The sequence below is a fragment of the Castanea sativa genome, chromosome 7 (genome assembly GCF_040712315.1).
Source record: "Castanea sativa cultivar Marrone di Chiusa Pesio chromosome 7, ASM4071231v1".
NCBI classification, from domain to species: Eukaryota; Viridiplantae; Streptophyta; class Magnoliopsida; order Fagales; family Fagaceae; genus Castanea; species Castanea sativa.
This window is the reverse complement of record NC_134019.1, coordinates 47,112,086-47,136,206: the sequence shown is the minus strand read 5'-3', so window position 1 is coordinate 47,136,206 and position 24,121 is coordinate 47,112,086. Positions and strand designations below refer to the sequence as shown.

General features: G+C 35.4%; 1 protein-coding gene and 1 long non-coding RNA gene across 3 annotated transcripts; both read right to left on the bottom strand.

Moving 5' to 3' along the window:
- Window positions 1-3,476: 3,476 nt before the first annotated feature.
- Window positions 3,477-7,984, bottom strand: LOC142642681 (mitochondrial phosphate carrier protein 1, mitochondrial). Of its 2 annotated transcripts, none has more exons than XM_075817084.1 (6): window positions 7,408-7,984; window positions 6,062-6,143; window positions 5,791-5,931; window positions 4,551-4,765; window positions 4,325-4,449; window positions 3,477-3,943 (listed from the first exon to the last, which is right to left on the bottom strand). In XM_075817084.1, the coding sequence occupies exons 1-6, from the start codon at window positions 7,570-7,572 to the stop codon at window positions 3,889-3,891; spliced, it is 783 nt and encodes a 260-aa protein (XP_075673199.1). In that variant the 5' UTR covers window positions 7,573-7,984; the 3' UTR covers window positions 3,477-3,888. The 2 variants fall into 2 exon arrangements, with proteins under 2 accessions (XP_075673199.1, XP_075673198.1); XM_075817083.1 differs by adding an exon at window positions 5,670-5,713 and having other exon boundaries at window positions 5,791-6,143; window positions 7,408-7,982.
- Window positions 7,985-16,687: 8,703 nt separating this feature from the next.
- LOC142642183 (uncharacterized) lies at window positions 16,688-21,262 on the bottom strand. Its single transcript, XR_012845602.1, has 2 exons — window positions 18,791-21,262; window positions 16,688-17,922 (listed from the first exon to the last, which is right to left on the bottom strand). It is a non-coding gene; the product is annotated as an uncharacterized LOC142642183 (long non-coding RNA).
- Between the last annotated feature and the right edge of the window lie 2,859 nt (window positions 21,263-24,121).

Genomic DNA, 24,121 nt, shown 5'->3' with positions numbered 1-24,121 from the left:
GATCGTCCAGGAAGTGAGGTCTGGCTACGTTGATCTTCCTACGCCGCCGGTCACCTGCAATAATGGCGTTCTCTATTGCCTGGAAGTCCAAGGATACAGGATCGTACCCTAGAATCAAGTGAGCGGCCCTAAGTTGTAGGTCCTCGCTGACAAACACCTCAGAGCACAGTACCCGGTTTAGATCTGCAACGTTGCAGTGGCTCAAGCGTGGGCGCACGTGTTGCTTATCTGCAAAGAAAGACATCAAAGCAAACGAACATGGTCAGATTCACACAACATATAATAAACTTAAATAGATATGAATACATGTGAATACGCATTTTTGTGAGTGTTAGAGGAAGTTGTGCGGTGGGGAGGTTAATCCTAAGGTGTCGCACCTGGATCTCCCTACTCAACTGGGCAGTGGAGGCCGTCGTGCCAGTTCCCAGAGACGATCAGGTAGTCGTCCTTCATGCCTTTGTTGGATTTGGGCAGACAGGAGATTAGCCTAACGACACTGGAGCGAGATTTAATGTAGTAACCTACATTGGTAAGTTTATGGGACTCGTACAGAAAGACGACATCGTGCCAGGTGAGGTTTAGACCCATTTGCTCGTTTAGAGCATCGACGCTACCCAAAACTCTAAAAACGTTTGGGAGGCACTGATCGGGACACAACCGGTGGTTGCGAAGGTACTCCCTAGTTACAGGCTTCATTGGGAGGGTCATCCCACCCTCTACAAAGGCTACCATTGGGATGATAACCTCTCCCTCCTTTCTAGAGCCAGCCACGGCTTCTGCCGGGCAATATTTTAAACCTACATCGCCGGGAATGTGATACTTGGCTCTGAAGCCTTCCATTCCAGCGGCGGTATCAACTAGACACTTGAACTTTCCTATCAAATATGAACGAAATGATAAATTCTAAAAGGGGGAATGATTATAAGGAGGGCCGAGGACAGGGTCCGAGGAGAAAGGGTTAAGAGAAAAAAAGGAATGAGAACTTACAGACTTGAAGTTGTGCGAGTTTCCACGGAGTTGTGTAGACAAAAGGTGATTGCTGATGTTTTGATGGGATTAGTCTTTAGAGAAATAAATGAAGGCGCAGGTTCCCGAAGCGTCACGACGTGCGGGAAGCGGCCTCGAAATTGTATTTGTCCCGCCCAAATTTTCATGGAATAACAAGGACCGTTGGATACTCATCTCACCGTTGAACGTGGGGGACAAGGTGTAACCTACAGTAATAAATACGCGCGTTTTTGAAAATAAAACCGCCAAGTGTCACCCTCCGGAACGCGAAACGGTTTTCACACGTGTGGTTATTTACAGAAAGTGTGGAGGAAGTCTTCATTGGGTCAAAACCCTATTTTTCTCCTCGGATGATGAAAAATAAAGTTTTGAGGGGCTATTGTGGGGAGTAAAAGGACCCGAGTGGGCCTATGGGCCTTTGGGCTGTAACATGGAGGGCCGACCTGTTCCAGGATTAAACTCTATGAGTTGGCCCATACGCCGAGGGTCCGAGGATACAGCCGAGGGAGAGTTTCACCTCGGACAGATCCAAGAAAACTCAAGATTTTATTATAAAGGTCAAGGCACAACTCTGGAAAGACTAATGGATAAAAGGGGACATCCTGAATCTTCTAGATGCACCAGTATTAAAGAAAATATCAAGAGTAAAGGCTGCCACCTCCGCATTAAAGGCTCTGCACCTACCTCCTTGGCCGCATTAATGGGGAGGTGACCCCTGAACAGTGAGGTGGAAACTTCTAGTCACTGTTCAAAAAGTATCAGGGAAGGAAGTATAAAATGGGGGTAAAGGCCAAAGAAAGGGGGGCGGTAGCTAAGAAAGAAATTGAGAAATTGTAATCTTTAAGGAAGAAAGAGAAATACTAAAGAAGTAGTCCTCGGCTCGAGTCCGAGGAGACCCATTGCAATTATTGCTCGTTATTTACCTGTATTTGTTTATAAAAGCCTGTTATCGAGCTCCCAGTACTTCTAACCTAGGTTTCAAGCCCACACTCTACAAATTTTATTGTTTAAGGCTCATTGGGCCTGAGCCCGTGATTGTCGTTGGGTCCAGGTGCAATTGTGCACTTACATATATGCTAGAAAATCATTAAATTTCCCTCACATATATAGAAATATTAGTCAATTTTGCTAGTTTTATAAATTTAATATCTATATTTAGGCTTTAATTAATTATTAAATTAATTATGACATCATCACGGTTCGACTTCGGTCCAGGTTTCAAAACCTTGGAGGAGAGTTAAGGCGGGTCTTATTGTTGCTCAAGCCATTAATGTTTCTTTATGTGTGCGTGTCTGAGAGAGAGAGAGAGAGAGAGAGAGAGAGAGAGAGAGAGAGAGAGAGAGAGAGAGAGAGAGAGAGAGAGAGAGAGAGAGAGAGAGAGAGAGAGAGTATGATTGTATATGCAGCTCTGTTTCTCTTTGTGTAATATTTTTTGATAAACTAGGAAAAAGATGATTGGGAAAGTTTATCCATTTTTTGATAAAAAATAATTAATGAGAAATGCAATATCTGTAACATTTTCACAACAAATTCTAAGTAGTATGTTGTTATTGATTACTATGTGTAGATAAAAAAATTATTTTAGGTTTTGGATTCAAATTACCGCTTATAATTTTTTGTAAAAATGTTATGAACATAGTATATATTAAATTTTAAATGAAGAAACGTTATTGTCTCATAAATATTTTTCGCAACGGAGGAAGGTGTTAGTGACTCTGCTAGAATGAGTCTTTTTTTTTTTTTTTAATTATATGTTAAAAGATAATTTTCGCAACGGAGGAAGGTGTGGTGACGCTGGTAGAATGATTTTTTTCTTTAATTATATGTTGACATTAACCGCATCATCAAATTCCATTAAAATCAACAACAAAAAATGCCTCATTAAAATAACCACATGAGAGCTAATTGTTCGAAATAACGCAAAAGATAATTCCATAATTGAAGGCTATACCACAAGGATGTTATTCGTAATTCTCCCAAGATTGAAAGCATTTAATTTTTTCTGTTCTTCGTATTATTATTGTAATTTGGATAATCTACCATCGTGGATTTTGAAGTTGCAGAGTACACAAAGCGTATAGCAGTAGCACTGAACAGATAAACTTCAACACAGACACTTCGGTAGCAGCCAGCAACAGGTCATTAAAGGTTACTGTATGGATGAATAAGTAGGCATAGAAACAATGCAATATTTGAATTTTCCTTCAAAACAATTGGCCTTTTACAATTGCACATTACTGTATTTTGTTTACGCACATCTCTACAACAAGAGAAAATTGTATGTAACCAGTACATAAGATGATCATCTCTCATAAAATTGGCCGCTTGTACGTAGATGCTGATATTATACTAATGTCTAAATGACTAAGTAGGTAGAGAAACTATGTATTATTTGAATTTTCCTTTCAATCAATTGGCCCTTTACAATTGCTTCCACAACCTTAGTGTATATTGTTTACACATATCCCTACAACACGGAAAATATATACATATGTAATCAATATATAAAATGATAATGTCTCATAAAATTGCCCAATATTGTTTAACCACATCTCTACAACAGAGGAAAAAGAATGAATGTAACCAATACATAAAATAACAATGTCTCATAAAATTGGCCACTTCTACGCAGGTGCTGATATTATTCTCTTCTAGATTGGATGATTACAAAGCACCTTGACCATCTATGAACTGTAGTCAGTGAGTGTAAAATTCAGATTAGGAAAAATAGAGAACTATCACAGTACGTATCTGCCTTCAAGAAGCCATTTGTACTATGTTTTGGAAGGTTATCAGTTGTCATATCTTCTGCAACAGTGATGAATTTTTTGCAATCTTAAAATTGACCTTGTCGAACATTTGATGTTCTTTTCAATGAGATTAAGCTGATACGTTAGCTTCTTCCACACGCCTGCGAAGCCCTCCACTAGTAGGCCTAAAACATTTCACCCATAACTTATGATTATAAGAAAGAACATAGAAGGAAATTATTTCATAAGGAGCTTTGAAATAAAAAGAAGCATTCTTTAAGTCTAAAACCACGTAAAGCCCTATGAGAACTAATGGCATTGAGTTATTTCAGACGGTTAAAGTTCCTTATTATGGACTGCACTTTATCTATACTGAGATGAACCCATATTCCTATATGATTTGAATAAAATTTCAATGTCCAATAGGGTAGACTAAGACTTGAGGCTTTGTTAAACCCCACCCCATTCCCCACACCACCCCACCCCCCCAAAAAAAATTTAAAAACAAAAGAAGTTTGATATTTTTTATATAAAAATTAGATAATAAATAAGAAAATTGCACTTACAGTCCACTTAGAACTTTAATGGTGTCATAGAAGAACCATTGTGACGTAACAACAGGACCAACTAATAAAAATCGAACAGGAAGACTTCTGGTAAATAGATTAACAAGCCCAATTTTCTTCACTGCCTGAAATACAAATTCTCAAAAATTCAAAACCAATTCATGCTAAAATCTTTTAATTTAATGGGTTCAAACAAACCAAAAGAAGCTTAGTATGCAGGTGCCACCTGCAGCACATTTTCAGCCTGTTTGTTGTAAAGAGAGGCAACAATGTTGTCAGCAGGGTTCGAGATGACAGTACCAACAGCTCCAGCTGTATAGCCTGCTAAACAGGTAACACTAAGCTGTTGGGCTCTTGAACAATCTTCTTTTCTTCTTTGAATAATATTGTGATATATCAATTCCACTGTATGCTCAAATGTTGAAAACATTATCATAGAGACTGCAAACCACAAAATATATAAATAAAATGAGTTAACAAAGAGTGTGCTTGAAGTTAGAATACGTATATATGCACAGGTTTATGCTTGCTGAATGCTTGATAAGAACTAAGAAAGATCAATAACGTTTTGAAGCCAATAACCAAGTCAAGCATGTAACTAGGTCTTTCAAGGGACAGTGGTAAGGTTTTTATTCTGGAAGGTTAAGTGCCAAAAATCTGGTGTGTTTGCCTTTAATTAACTGCAAAAACTACCTCTTCTTTCAAACTTCTATTCTTAAGATTTACCCGAAATTTAACTTGGCCTCGTAGGAAGGTCTTCCTACTAGTACAACATTACTATGAGATTATTACAATGTAGCAATTTTTTCAGTTTTCTATGTTGCTAATATCTCTCAATGGTGAAAATTAAGAAATTGAAATAGAAATTGTTCCCTCGCATTAGCTTCTCAAATGATTCAAAAAAACAACACTGTAATGACAGATAATAATAATATAAATCTTTTTTTAATTTTAAAAACCGTGATAAATATACTGCAACTTATCAGAGTAGACAGTGAAGTAGAAGTGGAACAGGTAAATTAGAAATAGCATATGCAAACATCACACTCTGTCTGTAATAACATATTAATCTAACCACCATTGTGCTCTCAAAGTGGTGCCTGAAGGGCATCATGGACAGGAATTAGGAGTTATGGACTGTCTCTGGCTAGTAGGGTTTATTTAAATGATGAGTAGACTAAAAATTTGAAAATGAACACAAGCTTAGTGAACAAGTTAAAGAAGAATACCATGTCTACTAAATTGAAATGCAACAACCTGAAAAATCTATTATATTAATAAGCTGTGATTCTAGCTAAATAAGCATCATAAAATTTTTGAGAATGTTGTGAGGCAGAAATATTACATGGAATATTTCGACCCCAGAGTGGAAAAAGTCCCTTGTAAAAGCTGCAGTTAACAAATAACTGGTGGTTAAAATCAGAAAGGGCAAGAGAATAAGATTATCAAGTTTTGGAGTAGCTTACCCCGCAAGCCCTTCAGTTGCATAAAGTTTTGGAAACCCATCAACCAAGCCCTTCGCAAAACTAGGCTGTGTTTGAACGCGAATTTTGACAGCTTCGAAAGGACTGAGAGCCACATCAGCAAATACTTGAGCAGATGCGCTGCTGAGAAAGAATATGAAACTCTTGTTACCATCATCTATCAACACATCAGAGTAAAACTTCTTAAAGTATTCATAGAGACCAAATTTGCAGCCGCCTTGAATTCCATATCCAAAAAATTTGCCAGACCAACCTCTCCAAAGTGAAGAAGGTCCTTGTTCTCTCCAAAGGGTTGACAGCCCTGAAGAAATGCCATTATACTTGATTGGATTCACCTAAGGAATAATAAAGCTAAGCAAATCAAAAAGAGATAAACTCAATGAGGAAAAATTAAATCCCATAGAGCATATCAAAGATAGCAGAAACAGCAGGATCACTTTCACCAATGAAGGAGATGAAAAACTACAGCAAATTAATGCGTAAAATCATAACAAGTAAATGACACTTTTCTTATTTTAAAAGAATTGAGCCTGATACATTAGTAAACTTGATACTATAAATATTTTCTAAAACACAGTGATGATATCTTATGCAGGGAATGAGTATGGATACAATTAATCAATGTATTGTTTCTAAAGTTTGTCCCATTCCCATTTAATATATCATTAGGCAGACCATCATAAGAAACAAAAGAAATGATACTGCTATATTAAATGCAGCTAATTCAGGCAGTGGAACCACCATTACTTTAATGGAATATCCAAAATTTAGCCCCTTCTTTTACAGCCACTTTCCCCCACCCACTCATGGTGACATTCCCTTTTATTTCCCTAATTTGGAATCGAATCCTATGAAGTAACAAATGCCACTTTAAAGGGAAAAGATTGAAAACATAAGTTGCAGTCACAATGTACTCCATGACTCCATTAAAGGAAAAGAGATTATTTTGACTCAACATGATACTAGCCTATGTAGGAAACAAGACCCAACTAGTTAAATTCAGAAATCTCTCATCAAACTCAAGTAAACTCATGTCAAAGACCAACTTTTGGAAAATTATGAGAAAATGATTATTGGAAAATGACAATAACAAACAGAGGCACGCTTAGTAGCATCCAAACGATAATCATGTCAACCATATTCCAAAATTAAATGACTTCCTAACAAGAAATTGTCTCCAGGAGAACTAATATTTCCTAAACAGTTATAAGACAAACTAATTTCAGTCTTCCGCCGAGGATAACACAACAAAAGTAAACAGGGGCAACAAGCCAAACAATGTGTTGCAATACTAGTTAGATGATTAATTCACCATTTCCTAAGCTTAAGTTTTAGGAGCAATTGGTAATTTATCATAGCACCAGAGCATACCGTCTATAATTGAAACAGTGTCCACTCTACCTCCTATTTTAAATGTTACAAATCTCATATGTTAAGCCTCACTTATCAAGGAAAGTATAATAATGGTTAAAGATTGAAGTCATAGTTTCATAACATCTTAAACCTTTGGAACAATCGGTTATTTATCATATTTGATCATTTAGAAGTAAACAAAAAAAAATAAAGAAATGAGTTTTAAAGTGTAACAATCAAACTGACCTGCATATTCACTTTCAAGACATCAAGAGGTGTGATAGCAAGATGAGTAGTCCCAGCACTAAGCATTCCTCCAAAAGTGCAAAGCGCATAATACCCAGGTGAAAATTCCTCACAAACCCACCTTTCAACCCCTTGTCCTCCTCCTCCTCCTCCTCCTCCTCTCATCTTTCTCTGATTCTCTTTCTCCTATCAGACTCTCTCTATTCAAAACTCCAACCAAGAAAATAAAAAAGACCCATCAAAGATTTTCTTAACTTTGAGATGGGTTTGATCGTTGGAGTTAGAGAGGACCAGAAAGCAGTTGTTTTTACGTCCGTTTCTCGCAGGGGGTTTTGAAGTTAAAAGGAGTTGGATGCCATGGCTGACTTTGCTTGCTTGTTGCAAATGTAATGCTAGGGAATATGTCCACGTTTACAGTTGAGAATCAATGGCCAAAAACAAAAACGAATACTTTTTTGATGAATGGCTTACTCAAACTCACACTGGCCGCCAGGCCTTCAGCATTAAAGAGTCTCACATTTGAGAATAGACCAGTAAGAAGTAGAACCCGGGAAACCTAACGGAATAGAATATTTGTGTTACCAAATGGACCTCACACAATTTTTTTTTTACTTTTTGTTATGTTTTCCCAGGTCATTCTATATATAGTTATTAGAGCATTTGCATGAAAAAATTTGTTGCTTATTTTAGAACAAGATACCTATTTTTTTTAAACACTCCAATTAATATTATCTATTTTATACTATATTTTATTAAAATATCAATTTTTTAAAATTATTTCTCTTTCTTCACAATAACTACCATTCACTTTTTTTTTTTCCTTCCTTGAGATACGGAAAAAAAATAAATACAAAATGAATAATGTCAACGCAAATTTACACAATTTTTATAATAACTATGTATGTTTAGAATATTCGCATCAAACTCTCTAAAATTTTATGTCTATTTAAGTATAAAAACTTACTTTTTCTATTTCAAACAAACACTTTGTAAAAACATTCATATCAAATTATCTATTATACATTATATTTTCTTTAAATAATGGTGAAATTACAATATTGATCCTTTAAGTTTATCTTGTATGCGCAATTGGTCCTCAAGTATGAAACGAGCACAATTAGTCCCTCAAGTTTTAAAACTGAGTTGTATTAATCCTTTCACTAATTGTTGTTAATGATGTTACTTAAATAGCTAACAGAACAATGACTTTTTTTTTTTTTAAACAATGACTTGACATTTTTTTTTTAAAGATGTGGTATGTTTTTAATTAAAAAATTACAAACTAAATTTAAACATGACAAATAATATTCACAACCGGTACCAAATTAAAAACATTTTCTACCAATTGTAAAAACCCACCAAGAGAGAGAGAAGGGGAAGAAACCAATCCCTAGTTGCCGCTTGAAATCTCATGCCCTAGCTGCCGCCGGAAATAGCCACTGCCCCTAGCAGCCGCTGACGACAGTCATTGACCTACCTCCCTCCTCCTCTCGCACAACCACTAACCTGCCTTCGTCCTCCCATTTTAGGTATTACACTTTTTCCTATGGTATCTCACCTCAATTTAGTTCCATGTAAGATTTTTTTTTTCCCCCTGTGTTTGTATCTCAAGTATTACACTTTTTCCTATGGTATCTTAGGTATTACAATTTTTTTACTTGTTGGTTCCATTTTAAGTGTCTACTAAAATTTTATAGGGCATGTTTGCAGTTATTCTTGACGTTTTTATTTATTTATTTCTGTTTTGGCTAAGAATATGTTTATGATCTGTGTACTTCTATGTGTTTCCCAAAATAATTTGTGGGTGTACATTGGATTTCAGTTATGTGGAGAATGCATAAATTTAATTGCAAATTGTAGGCAGTTCATAGTGAACAATATCTAAAAGGAGACCTACATATGAAGTTGTTGATTAAGCAAGTTGCAAGCGTGATTTTTAATATGAATACATCAAGTGATTTAATGAAATGAGATTTTTTTTCTTCCCTGATGCTAAATATTATGTTAAATAGATGAATGAAGATTTAGGAAATCATTCCATTTGTTTTTAGCTTGGATCACTTCCTTGTTTTTTTTTTAGTTATCTGTACATATTGATTACATGTTGGCACGACAAATTTCTATCGATATGTTGATAACTTATTGGCTTTGAAATTATGTATCACATTCTTTGTTTTCCTCTTAAGTTCTAGAAAATTCTTAGCTGGTGTTCTGGAATTCCATATTTGATTTTTTTTATTGTTATTAGTTTCTCCTATTTATCAGAAAATTCTTAGCTGGTGTTCTAGACTTTGACAGGTGGTTGTGTTTATGTAAATTCAGAAGTATTGAATTTAGTTTTAGAGGTTCCTCTAGTTGAGATAGGGCTTTGATCTAAAGAAAAAACATGGCTTCAGAACATGCCATCTGTTATAGGAAGACATTGTTTCAGTGCGTGACTTGTACTACATTAATTGGATGCCACACACATAAAGGGTTAATAGCAAAGCTCACCAATACACTCTATGAGCATATGCTACTGCAGGTATGCATAGATGTATTTGTTCAAAGACTTGGAGATGCTACCGCTGCAGGGACGTACAAGCTACTTTTTAGCACTCTCGATGGGAGAGCATCAAATGTTTCAATATATGTCTTACCTTTATGTGTATAGTTAACTTTACTTCTTTTATTTTTTGTTCCTCATATTCTTTTTGGTTAAGGTAAGAATCTAGATATTTATTCACCTTTGTTTCAACTACTCAAGTGTGCTTATTGTGGATAGTCACTGCATTCCATTTAGGACGCCGTCAAGCACAGCATTCAAAGCTACAGACTTCCTCCACTTCCTAAAATGTTGTATAAATTTAATGTACATTAGTTGTGGGATATAGGGTGCAAATATAAAATTTATAGTTTTGAGATGTTCTACAAGCAGATTCATAGATGTACTCTTCTTTTCTTTAAATTCTTTTCACTGGAAATAATGATGGTTTATTAATTCATCATCGATTTGTTACAAAAAGTGTAATGCCAATTTGTACTAAAATACACAATGCATGTACACACTATTGACTCGCACCATCTAACGTCGACTATGGTATGTAATTGTGATTTGTTTTGAATATATAGATAGATAGATAATTGTGATTTGTAGTATTAATAAATTATTAATGTTTATGTGAAAAATTGTAAAGCCTCCAAAGCAAGTTGAAAAAAATTTATGAAGTCCAAAAAAGCTCAAACGTCTTTGGCTTCTATAGATTATATAGATAATACTGGTAACATGACCAAATGACAAAAGTTGTTGCAAATACTAAACCCCCAGCACCATCTTGGCAGCTCAGTTTTATTTGCTTCTTAGATATATTATTTGAATCATACACACACAATTGAGGCTAGATTCTAATTCTTTCCAAGAGAGGCTGGTAAAGTATACTTGAAAAGCTCCAGCTTTGATTGCAGCCATGAAATTGCCCCTGCACCCACTCTATGCTTCATAATCTTGCTATTTATAGTTTTCAAGATGTCGGGAATTTCCAATGGCATGGAAACCTGTAAGCATAAACATTGTATCGAAAATATCAATATGGTGTGAAGCTTAGGCCAAGCACACGACTACTCTTTTTGGTTGAAAATAACAACTTCATTTGGTTCGACTGCGGTAAAATGATGACTCAACTAAATCAAATGAGTTGAGAGAAGTATCAATCATCCATGCAAAGAATACTACAACTAAGAGACAATACTGCATTGTTTACTGTACTTGTGACAGCCAAGATAACTTGTTGCTGGCATATATATGTGTGGGGGGGGGGGGGGGGGGTGGGGGGTGGGTTTGGGCCCTGGAAATCAGTAATGACCTATTTTATTAAGGCCCAAGAGCAACCTGAATAGCCCAACTCAGCCCATAAGAGAGAAGTGGACCTCAAACGTGGTTGGAATGAGCACAACCCAATAACACGTGTATTGGCCTAAAGAAATTATTGTTTGGGGAAATCCTTGAGTGCTCGACCTAAGGCCAATTAGTGATCTAGGGGAAAAATAGTCAAGAGTTGACTAAATTGAAGTGGGTATCTGAGGGATGTTAGTGCCTTTGGGGAACTCGCTACTGAGCGCTGTTTGGCGTCTGGAGCAAGTTTCAAGGGAATCCTTAGAAGAAATGATGATCTCTTGGGATTCTGGCAAAAGTGGGAATGCATGTAAATTGGTGAAATAATAATGATTAGTGCCCTACTAAAAAGAGACTATATAAGGAGAAGGAAGGCAGACTAAAGGGTGTTAGAAAAAACACTAGGGGAAAACAGTGGGAAAAATAGGAAAATGGATAGGGAGAGGAGAGTGAACAAAGAGGAGAAGAAAACCTACCATCATCGAAGGCTTGTAGGTTTAAAACTTTGCAGAAAAGAGACAGTTGGGACGATCTAGTTATTGCTTGGAGCCTTACCCGTAGGATTGTTAGTTAGCCCACAAATAAAGAAATTGGGGGTCCAAATCCTTATAATAGTATCACAGTCCTTGTAAGTTTGGGGACCACAATTGGTGCCGTTTGTGGGAATCTTACTTAACCAAAGGCTTCGCGCTAGCTTGATATCGTCCTATTATGGAGGGCCTGCATGCTGAAGAAGGCTCTGTTGGAGGAAACCATTCAAGGGCTTGAGCATAGAAGGGAACAGCAGCACATGTAAAAGGGGAATCAGACCAGATGATTCAGATGAGGGATCTTCACAAGGGGAACGAACCGTGTTTTATATCCTCAAGCGATCTCATCGTAATGATCGGGAAAGAGAGCTGGAGAATTTATGAATCAAGTTAAGGACCTGGAGATTGAGCTGAGGGATCAACAACGTAGAAGGGACCAGGAGGACACATCTGATGACCCCGATTACATTGGGGGAGAGTCATCTCGGGGGAGTGGTTCACGACTATCGAGGGACAAATCTCGTGAATCTAGGGGGCGTTGTCACGAATCATCCCATCGTAATAGGAACGAGCACCATAATGCCCTTTGGATGCCATAAGCCAAGCGCTAAGGAGCGCTGCCTGTTCACCCTTTTCCAATGAGATTAAGCGCACGGAAATGTCAAGGTGGTTCACATGCTTGTCGTCTACCATTTTTTATGGAAAAACTAATCTGGTAGAGCATGTAAGTCACTATATTCAAATGATGTCGCTCTATTCCCAGAATGATGATTTGATGTGCAAGATGTTCCCATCCAGTCTTGGACCGATGGCTATAAGGTGGTTTAATGGTTTAAGGAATGGCTCTATTCGAAACTTTAGGGAGTTGATGCAGGCATTCGAGACACAATTTATAACATGTAGCAAAGTTCCTCAGCAAATAGATGCCTTGTTATCCATGAGGATGAGAAGTGGGGAGACCCTCCGATCTTATGCGAACAGGTACTGAGAGCTATACAACAAGATAGGAAGGGGAAATGAGCCGGTAGTCGCCAGCACCTTCCGACTTGGGCTCCTTGAGGAGTCGAAGCTGAGGGATTCTCTAACTATACGACCTCTCGAGGACATGCATCAGCTTATGAGAAGGATTGAAGAATATAAGAAATAAAAAGACAATCGGCTACAAGGCAAAGGTAAAGCCCCGACTTCTTCGCAATACCACAAAAATTATTGTCCTGAAAGGTTTTAGCAAAGAACTAGAAAGGAGCCAAAGGCCCCTGGTATGGATTCAACATAGTGGACCGAGGGAGTTAATGTGGCATTTAAGGAGCCTTTCTATAAGATCCTCAAGCATATGATGAATGAGCTTGATTTTCGATGGTCGAGAAAGATGGGTGGGGATCCGATAAGAAGGAATCAGAGCTTATATTGCACTTACCATAAAGAGAAAGGTCATACTACCAAGCAGTGTCAGGTGTTGAAGGACCACTTGGAGCAGCTTGTAAAAGCGGGACATTTGAAGGAGTTTGTGGTCGGCCAAGTAGGGGTAAATAAAGGCCATGGCTTAGGAAGTCGAAGTACCAATGCAATTCCCTTGCCCCTAGGAATTATTGAGGTCATTCATGCAACTTCCATGGGAGTTAGTATGAGCAGTCGGAGGGGCATATTAAGTGTGGTGATCCCACCTGAAACAGACGTTACAGATCGACCAGGGAAGAGGCTTAGGAGAACCCCAAGCAATAAATCAAGTATCATATAAATGGTTGGTGGGTTAGTGGGTATTCCCTAAAAAAGAAGTTATCATATAAATAAGTGGAGTCAGGCTTAGGTTTAGTGTTTAGTAATACTGTATTCACTTTTAAACACATGTACCATCTAACCGGTCCAATGCATTAGTAATACTGTATTCACTTTTAAACACATGTACCATCTAACCGGTCCAATGCACTAAATGCATTGAACCTAAACGAGTCCAAATAAGTGGATACAGATGAAGTGGGTTGCAGTATGTGGATACGAGTATTAAATAATGAGTAGTTGTGGAGCCTTTATTAATTTCCCTCTTCAGATGAAGGAGAGGGTAAAAAGTTAAAAGAAAGGATGGAAAACAAAACTTTGGAAAAAGAGAAGGGAGAAAGTATAGCATGGCAAGGAGAGAGTAGTTGAGAACAAAGATTCTATGCTGAGAAAGGAGAAGTAATAGAGTTGTGTGAACCAATGCAATGGTGTTCCAGCTAGGGAATTAATGAGAGAAAAACAAAACTATATAACTATGTAAGTTGTGCAAACTGAGAAGAACAGAGATTGAACAGGGAAGCAACCAAAGATGCTTCACAAAAACGTTAAAGATGTGATGTGAGAGGCTGATGTAGATGACCGGACCATTAATTTTTAGCCTGATGTGATATGAGAGGCTGATGCTTATATATAAAACTGGGCTATTAATTTTAACATGTAAATGCAAATGCAAACAAAACTTTTTCTGCCAAAAAAAGTGGTCAAAGGGTCACAGAACCAGATGCAGAGTGAAATGCTCCAAGGAACTAGACTCAACTCAAGCCACATTCTTCAGCTGGCTGCATTGAGCAAAGTGGGAAAAATATCCCACATAAAGTTACCTCTGAATTAAGAGAAAGTCACAATGTAATGATTATGTGAAGCTGTAAATACGATGAAGATTAAGATTAAACTTGACTAGGTCGGGCCAGAGGAACAACACTATGGAAGTCAAAGAGCATTTAGCAGTTAACACTTTTGTGTCTCAAATCTCAACAGTAATAGTTCCAATATTACCATTTGATCATATATTCAAAGTTATACTTCGATGGAAAATTAAAATTACAATTCCAAATGCAATATATATAATTATACAAAATATCGAAAATATTCAAAGTTGTCTTGGATGGAGGAAAATTACAATTCCATTGCAATTTTATTAACTTATTATGTAAAATAAAACTTTCCCCCTATGCTAACTAAAGTAATTCTTTGACACCGATATAAATTAGGGCCTCTTTGATTCAATTAGGACCATAGTTTCTGAATTTTGATGCGAATTTAAATCAATAAAAAGAAGTTTTACAGTCATTGACTCAAACCCATTGTCAAACCTCACTTAACGAAACAAGCCAATATAATCTTTCACAATAAAGTGATAGATGGAACTGTCATTAAACGACTTATTAATAGATGAATAGTTCACTTCTAGTAGTTAATTTGATCATTTCAGAATCGTATATACATCATGATTAAAGCATGTTACCGAATCCTTATAATTACAAAATTATAAGCAAAGTTGAAAAATAAGATACTATTTTTCATAATCATCTGTCTACAACTCTAAAGTCCCTCTCTGCGGCTCTACCCTTGGATGTAGAAGAAATTGTAACAATTTTTAAAAATCATTACATAAGAATTACATGTAAAGTTTTGATTAAATTGTACATGTATTATATGTAAACAACGAATTATACATAAATGAGATATATTTTGATTAATCTATATATGATTTATAAGAAAATGAAAGTTTTATTTTTATTTTTATTTTTATTTTTAGAAATGGAAATGAAAAGATTTGGTATCAAATGAATAGTAGTTTTATTTTATCTTTTTAATTTTTTTATGAGAACCGCATTGAATTGTTTATAAATTGAATTTGTTCACTTTATTTTACTATGTGATAGAGCTTTGATCCATGTTTGGGCCAACATTGAATCATAATTGTATTGTGAGGCCCCTTTCTTTTCTTCTCTCATTTCTAACCTTATCAAGACATGTTCTACTGCTTGGGCCCAATTTGCTGGGTTTTCCTGTGTATGCATTTTTAGTAAATCAGAGATTATGAAAGAGCTTATGGAGAATACAGACTTCACACTTTGATTATTGACCTGGAAGATAGCAAAAAAATTCAAATTCTGTTTTACATTGGTTCTTTTAATGTCACATTTGCATTGATTATGGGTGACTAGCTTGAGACATTCTAAATTCCTTCTCGTTGAAAAAAATTGGAGTGCCAACACAAAGCTATTTGTTGAAGACAAATGTTACACTGGGTGGCCATAGGTTCATGATACAGACTCAACCATATCATTCCTCATTTTTTCATTATCAAGACTCGTGTTTTTCATCATGTAGTTCCTATCCTAATTCGTGGTAGTATGATTACAGACTAGAAGAATAGGCCATAACCATATCAATGCAATATTTACTGAGAATAGTGGTGGATTAGCTTTAATGTGGCGTCAAGAATGCAACTCGGAGGTGCAAAGCTTCTCCCCCAACCATATTAATTAATGCAATTTTTACTGAGTAGATATGGATTCAAATGGAGATTAACTAGTGTTTCTGGTCACCTCAAGACACATCAACGACAACATACTTGGGCTCTTTTAGATAATCTAAGTCAACAAATGGACCTTCCCTGCGTCTCGCTTGGCAACTTTTTACTGTCATCTTTAGAGAAGTATAGGATGAATGAGAAACTTTTATGAGATACCAGCATTCAGGGCGGTATTGGATCTTGGACTAGTACTACTTTTAATGTGTGGCAAAAGTGTGCGAGAGACCACTTACAGCTAGCATATATTTGGCTCTTGGACTAACGACAATTGACAAAAAGGAGATTAAATGCCCAAGGTACTTTGGTACCGACCGGGAAGATAGAGAAGAAATCCAAATTCTCATGCACACTTTGGTCTTTAAATGTCTTGCATCAATCATGGGGTGACTAGCTTGAATTCCCTGTCATTGAAAATTGGAGTGCCAAGACAAAGCTATCTATTTGTTGAAGTAAAAAAAAACACTGAGGTGGCCTTAGGTTCATGATATAAGCTCATCCATATCATTCCTCATTTATTCATTATCAAGACTCGTGTTTTTCATTGTATAGTTCCTATTCTAGTGGGTGATACTGTGATAGTAAGATTTACTAACTAAAAGAATATAAATCATACAACGCAAAAAAACAAACCAAGACTTGAGGTGAGATACATTGGTCATAACTAAATCACATCTCGCTTGGCAGCATCATTTCAAATAAGCAATTTTCAGTATCAATAACTGTATTAAAAGAGCTACAGAGCCAGAAAAATGGAATATAGTATAAACATCAGACAAAATGTACGGAGGCAATGTACCGCATCTGCTAGTCATCTTTGCCTGGTATTCTGGAGTTGATTTCATATTCTACAATTTGCAGCTGGACAAGAAAATAATGCAACGTGTTCAAATATTTTACTTGACAATGCATGTATCACAAAACTAGCACACTATAAAGCAATGTTTTCGACTCTTTTAACATTTATAGAGAGTTTCAAAATCAAGAAAATGTAGGATGGGATCAATGAGATTGCATAGTCCCAAACCAACCCTCCCCCCTCACCACAAGAGGCAGGTGATACAAAGAAAATTTGAATGCTTTTGTGGTGAAAGTCACTGATATATCCAGGTATGAAGTTCATAATAGAGACTTTTTTTATGGGATGAAATTCTCCTTGGTTTATTCTCTCAAAGAGCTTAATCAGTCTGTAAAGACTAAAGAGGTCATATAAGGTCACAATGAAGTAAAGTTAACCATCATAATGAATCAGGGTACTTTTAAATTTCTCTTGTAGGGGAATCAGTGTACTCGCTACAAAAGACAAACTGGTTGAGATCAAGAGTCACCCTGCCTTGCTTTACTGTATCAAATGAACTGAATAAATTCCTGCAACAAACAAGATTAGGAATTCATAGTAGCACAATAATATTTGAAAAGTAGTATATATAGTTTAATGAATATAACTTATTTATTCCAGATTTGAGTAGTCTCAGTTCAGGTAATGTGTCATATGGAGTAGGAGTTTACATGTGCTAGGGCAGACCATTTGGCAGAATCAAACCTAGAAGACTATAATGACTTAATGAGATCCATAAAATATAAGTCCATAACCAGCCCATGGGCAACCATGCGTACCCTCCAGTCCACCATGCCCTAAACTTGTACTGTTGCCCACATTTCACTAATTCAAAAAGGTACAGCATTCAACATGCACTTTTTTCGAGTATAAGGGACATTTACCGAGCAGACTGTAAAAATATATAAAGAGATATGAAGTCATCGAGCCAAAATCTCCCATTCTTCTTTTGATCAAAGCTCTGAGCAACCATGGAAAATTGTATAAGTATTTTCAACTTGATGAAACCAACTGAATACCTCAATATTAAGATTGCATAACAGCAGAAAGTCTATAATGCAGAGAAACAAAAAGTGGAGCATTAATTACTTAATTGCAGGATCGGCAAAAATTTAAAAAGACTCAAAGAGGCTTTCACATGTAAATTCAACGAGTCTAAATGACAAAAAAATAAAAATAAAGCATTATTAGAAAACAAAACTTTAGCTACAAGTTATTATATGCCTTAAAAAATTTTGAGTACCTCCCTAGTCCTATCTTCTTCATTGAATAAAAGCTTAATATACAGTTCAAGAAAATTTTTATTGAATTACGACCAACTAAGCTTCTGAATCATGATTAGATGAACTTAAAAGACTACTATATAAAGAGACGCCAAACAGGTCAAGAAAATAATTATTGAACTATCACCAATTAAACTACTAAATTGTGATTTTCGGAACTTTAAAAGCTTTTAGAAAAAGATAAGCCACATGAAGCACTAAAAGATGGTGCCCACCAGTTTGAATGTGAGCCACATGCACAAGTCTGTTGTGCAATGACTAATGCCCCACATACGTGTATTTTATGACTTTATCATTCCAAATCCCTAGGTGTTATTATTACAAACTTTATGCAACTGAAAACAAACCTTCCTAATACATTTGCTAGAGCAATTAGGAGAAAATTAGTAATGGAGAAAATCAGCCCTGGAGATCAAAGAATTCTGAACATAATTTTCATAATAAAAGTTTCTGGCACTTATCAAAAAACCAAAAAATAAAAACAAAAACAAAAAACAAAACAAAAAAATAGTTTCTATTCTTATTTGTCAACAATATAAGCTTTACCTCGCAAACTGTGTAAAAAGCAGGAGAGTCCAATGAGAAACCAATCTTCACCAACGCCTGTAACCATCACTCAGAAGTTGAGGAAAAAGAAAAAGGATACTTAGGGTAATCACATGGTTTCTCATCAATAGTATTGTCAAATAAAAGGAAACCTCATTTATTCATCCAAACATTCTGGATTTTCATATATCTACAGAAAACCACCTATTATACGTCATCCGGAACAATATAGGTAATGGTGACAAAACATGAAAAGATAATTAAGGCGAATAAAATACTCAGTTACATTACTTAACATTCACATCATGTGAATTTATGAACATGTAAATACATCAGAGGCTTAGAGTATATAACTGAATAGCTTGTCAAACAAAATAAAAAATAAAAAAAACCAAATCACATTTCTCGGTCAGAGAAAGCTTGTTGAACCTGTAAAGAAATCGAAAGTAGAAAAATGTAAATGAATAAGAGATATAAAACTTAATGATACAATTGATTCTTCTACTATTCTAAGGTGATTCATCATGGAAGAAGAAAGAAATTGGGTACACAGAATCTACATATCAGAAATGTGACATAATATGGCCTGCAATGACATTTACACAGAGATACATAAAATGCATACGTTTATCCCTTCAGCCAAAACTTGGCAGAAATTGACATTGCAGAAATTGGTCTCTAGCACCAGCTAAATGTACCTCACACAGTTCCTCGACGACTCGATATTTCATCATAACAATAGTTTTCAAAAACAAAGAGGTACCACCACTATGAAAAACAAGTCAAAATAAAACAACAACCACTCCTACATCTCATTGAAAGGCAAAACTACCAACAGAATCAGTCTATAGCACCAGCTAAATTCACCCCTAACAATCTATCCCTTACAACTTAATATTTCGTCATATTAGGATTGTTCAAAAACAATGACCACACCACCACTTGGAAACAAACAAATTTATAATAAAATTTTTTTTTAAAAAAATGTACATTAAGTCCCTAACATTTTTGGGTAAAGTTCTATTTTAGTCCTGAAATTTGAAAAAAAAAAAATTACTCAAAAATTGTAAACACACCAGGTTTGTCATTTTGTAACCTTAGCATTTATAATGCTTGCTTACGTGGCAAAATTCGATAAAACCAAATGGCGCTCCAATATAAAAGCAAGGTTATAGAAGGACTAACTTGATAGGTTTACAATTTTTGAAGAACTCTATTATAGCAGCAAGGTTAATAAACAGGGACAAAACTTATGTACCTAAGTTTTGCCCAATAAACAATAACTCAATAAGTCTATTTATAGCTTATAAAGTGATATAAGTGGGACCCAAATGAGCTTGCTAATTCAACAGTTGTGCCACAACTCGCCACGCAGTGTAATGCCCTCTACCACTCACAACTCGTTGCGGCACAAGTTGTGCCACTTTATGTGTCACTAGCATAACTCTTTTTTGAGTGCTAAAATAACACATGAACATAATTTTAAGGAAAAATCATATAATTTCACAAAAAAAAAAATTAAATCTCTGAATTATAAACATATATAGGAATTTCTGACCTTAAGAAGGAACTTGTTGAGTGCAACGAATTATGACAAAAGAAGAAAAATTTAACAAAATCATGAACAAGTTTTCTGAGCACCCAGATAATCAAACTAAACCAAAATAAGGAATATGAAAAACAGTTACCATCGAAGCTCATAGTGCCATTTCTGTCAAAATCGTACATCTTGCAACATGTACCGTACAATAATGCAGCAAGAAATTCCTTTGGGAATATTTGACAGTATATCATCTTTTAGGACAAAAGATAGAGAAGAGGGATTTGGAAATTGAAATAGACAAAAAGGAGCTGAAAAAGAAGAAGATGAAGAAGAGAACCTTAATAACACCAAAACAACTAGAAAGGGTACAAGGGTAGTAAAATTACATAATTATACAATACTAAGCAAGCTTAATCAAAAGGATCATATAACATAATAGTGTTGGGTCCTTGATCTATGTTCCAATACTGCAGCAAGAAATTCCTTTGGGAATATTTGACAATACATCATCTTTTGTATAAAGTGCACATCAAATTGAATAGAGAATACCTGTTTAGTACTGGTGCATATTCAGAGTAAGTCTCTATCCTAATAATCTTTGAATGTTTCACTTCCTTCAGCTGATATCTTCAATTTCCTCTTCTTTGGTGATTGACTTTTAACATTACTGCAAGTTTTACAACTGTTAGCACTTGTACACATAAATGATGAGCAATTCCTAGGGCAAGAATAATGGGCAAAACAAATTCCATCCACACTAGTTTTAGAGAATACTTCTCCACAACAGCTAGCAAAACAGATTCAAGCTAAATGTTGCTTATTAAAATGATAAACAAATGGGTTAAATCAACCATGCGAAAGCACTTCGCAATATTATAAGAAACATTGCTTAATTACAATAAAAAAGAAGAAGGGAACTAGTCTGCTATTTAGGCTGAGTTTGGATACGGATGAAAAATTATGCGACTGCGTTCAGCGTTTTTTTTTTTTTTTTTTTTTTTTTTGGCCTTCTGCTTCACGCGTTTCACAGGAGAAGCGGTTACTGTTCATGCTACTGTGCATGAACAGTAGCCGATTTTGTTGACTTTCAGCAAATTTGTGGGTCCCGTGTACTGTTTACGGGACCCACAAACTTCACTTTTCAGATTTTTTAAAATTAAAAATGGGACCCACGGCACTATTCACACATTTAAAAATTATTTTGGTACAGTGTTTTCAGTTTTCAGTTTTCAGTTTTCAGCAATAAGCTGTATCCAAACGGACCCTTAAGCAGCAACAAGGAAAATGCATAAAATAAATAAATAAAACCCATTTTTATTTGAAATAAATAAATAAATAAAACCCAAAAAAGTTAATATATATAGTTACACGCAGAAGAAATGGATGCTGCAGAAGTAGAGGGAGGCTGAGAGGGAAGCTGCGGCAAAGGTTGAGGCTGATCTGAGGCCCAAATGTTTTTGCAACAATTCTAAGAAAGTATATAAGAACCCAAATGTTTTAAAAACCCAAAAGGCCCAAATGTTTTAAAATAAAATGATGGAGGCCCAAAGTATATAAAAAACCTACGGAGGCCCAAATCTAAGAATATATATAATAACAGAGGCCCAAAGCTCAAATATTTACAAACTTTATATTATTTATTTAATATAAAATATAATATAATAATATATTTTGGTTCGGTCCATGAAAATCTGCCACCGAAAATCGAACTAAAATTTTCAATTTTTAATATAATAAAATTAGAACCGAACCGAATCGAAATTTTTGCAACAATTCAGTCAGTTTGAAGCAGTTTTTTTTTTGGTTTCTCGATTTTTTGCACACCTCTAGCTCAAAGGGTCTGTGACTGTGTTGGTGTTTAAAGAAATGAGACGAGACAGCTTTTTCTAGGGTTCTGCTCTGTTGTTTAAAATTTCTTTCGTGATTTTGGAAGTCAAAAATTGAGGGCAAGTTTGGTAACATTGTTCTAATATGTTGTTTGTATTTTTTGAAAATACGTATAGATAAAAAAATGTGTAAAAATATGTATAATGTTATTTAAATACTGTAAACTTTGTTCAAAATATCCTACCAAATTGCCCAGAGATTTTGAGAATGCTTTGTTATCCTTTTAAAGGAAAATGCAAAAGCTACTAATTTAATTAAGGCCGCATAACCAAAGGGACGACTCAAAGTCAAAAGAGTTCCATTCAATTTCATAATTTAATTCAAACAACGATTAAATATAATTTCTTTTAAGAATTTGTAAGTGCACAATTGCACCTGACCCCCAGAACAGTTATGGGCTCAGGCCCAATAAGTCTTAAACAATATGAATTTGTAGAGTGTGGGCTTGAAACCCAAGTTAGAAGTGTTCGAGGATTAAATGACAAGCCAAAGATTGGTAACACTTGGAAACAACAAGGAATATTATAAATCAACCTGCTCGGACGTAAGCCGAGGGCTATTCTTATATTATCTCTTTCTCTTTGTTTTCTGTTTCTGTTTAGATTACAAAAAAAAAAAAGAGTCCCCATTTCCTGTTCTAGGTTGCTCCTTAAATACTCCTCTTTTTGATACTTTGTACACGTGTTGCCCCAACTCCCCCTTAGCCTAGATATTTCTTTTCTCAGTGCCTTTGAATAGTAACCAGAAGTTTCCCTTCCACTGTTCAGGTGTCACTTCCCCATTAATGCGGCCAGGGTGGTAGGTGCAGAGTCTTTAATGTGGAGGTGGCAGCCTTTATCTTTGGTATTTCTTTAACATAGATGTTTCTAGGACATTCAAGGGTTCACCCCCTTCAACCATTGGTCTTCACCGTGTCACTCTCTAACCTTTACAATGAAATCCCAGGTTCTCCGATGTCTGTCCAAGGGGAAAATCACCCTCGGCTGGATCCTCGGATCCTCGGCACATGGGCCGACCCGTAGTACTAATAAGTTCTAAAACCAAGAGCAGGTCGGCCTTCCTTAGCATGGCCCAAAGGCCCGTATCTCCATCAGGGTCTTTTTACTCCCCACAGAATTTAAAAAAAAAAACATTGTATTTATTGAAATCAGATTTTTTTTTTTTTTTTTTTTTATAAACATGCTATGTCTCTTAAATTGAGAAATCAAATATACTTGCACTCAAGTTTTGTATAATTTTTTCCTCAAAAAAAATAATATAAATAAATGTATTAGTATGAGTTACTTTTGATAAGTTCTGAAATTATGATTTATGATATTATAAATTTTGCTACATAAGTCTTATAAATTAATGTATAATCAAATACATAAAACTAAATTTTGACATGGCACAAAATATATTCTTACCACATCAATTTATAAGTTTTTTTGCAATAAAAATTATAGTGACTATAACATTTTTCTTTAATATTATATATGTAAAAGTTGATATAATGGTTTGTAATATGTGTATTAGTATATAGCAACATCTGTAGTATTCCAATTATTTTGGTTCTATCCTTTTAAATGGCTGCGAAATTTTTATTACTTAGATCACTTTGTTAAAAATATATACAATTAAAAATAAATTGAGGCATTAATAGTAAAATTTTATAATTTATAGTGAAACGTAGAAGAAAAAAAACACAGATTAGTGTATGATAAGACCAAAATTCCCTTAAGCCATTTTTTCCCCTTTTTCATTATCCATTTTCACCTTTTCATCTCTCCCCCATTCATCTTCAATTCTTCATCCACCAAATGGCTCCATTTTAAAATTCTATTTTCCTATTATAAATATTAAAAAAATTATGCTTTGGACATTCTTTGAACTCTTATTAAAATCAAATATTCAAATTCAAC

Bases quoted from the DNA above. Each gene is read 5' to 3' on its own strand.
- LOC142642681 (XM_075817083.1), bottom strand. From the start codon at position 7,572: ATGAGAGGAGGAGGAGGAGGAGGAGGAGGACAAGGGGTTGAAAGGTGG. The intron at 4,450-4,550 runs GTGGCACCTGCA...TTTGTATTTCAG, and splicing joins AGGCTGAAAATGTGCTGCAG to GCAGTGAAGAAAATTGGGCT. The intron at 3,944-4,324 runs GTAAGTGCAATT...GAAATGTTTTAG, and splicing joins ATTAAAGTTCTAAGTGGACT to GCCTACTAGTGGAGGGCTTC.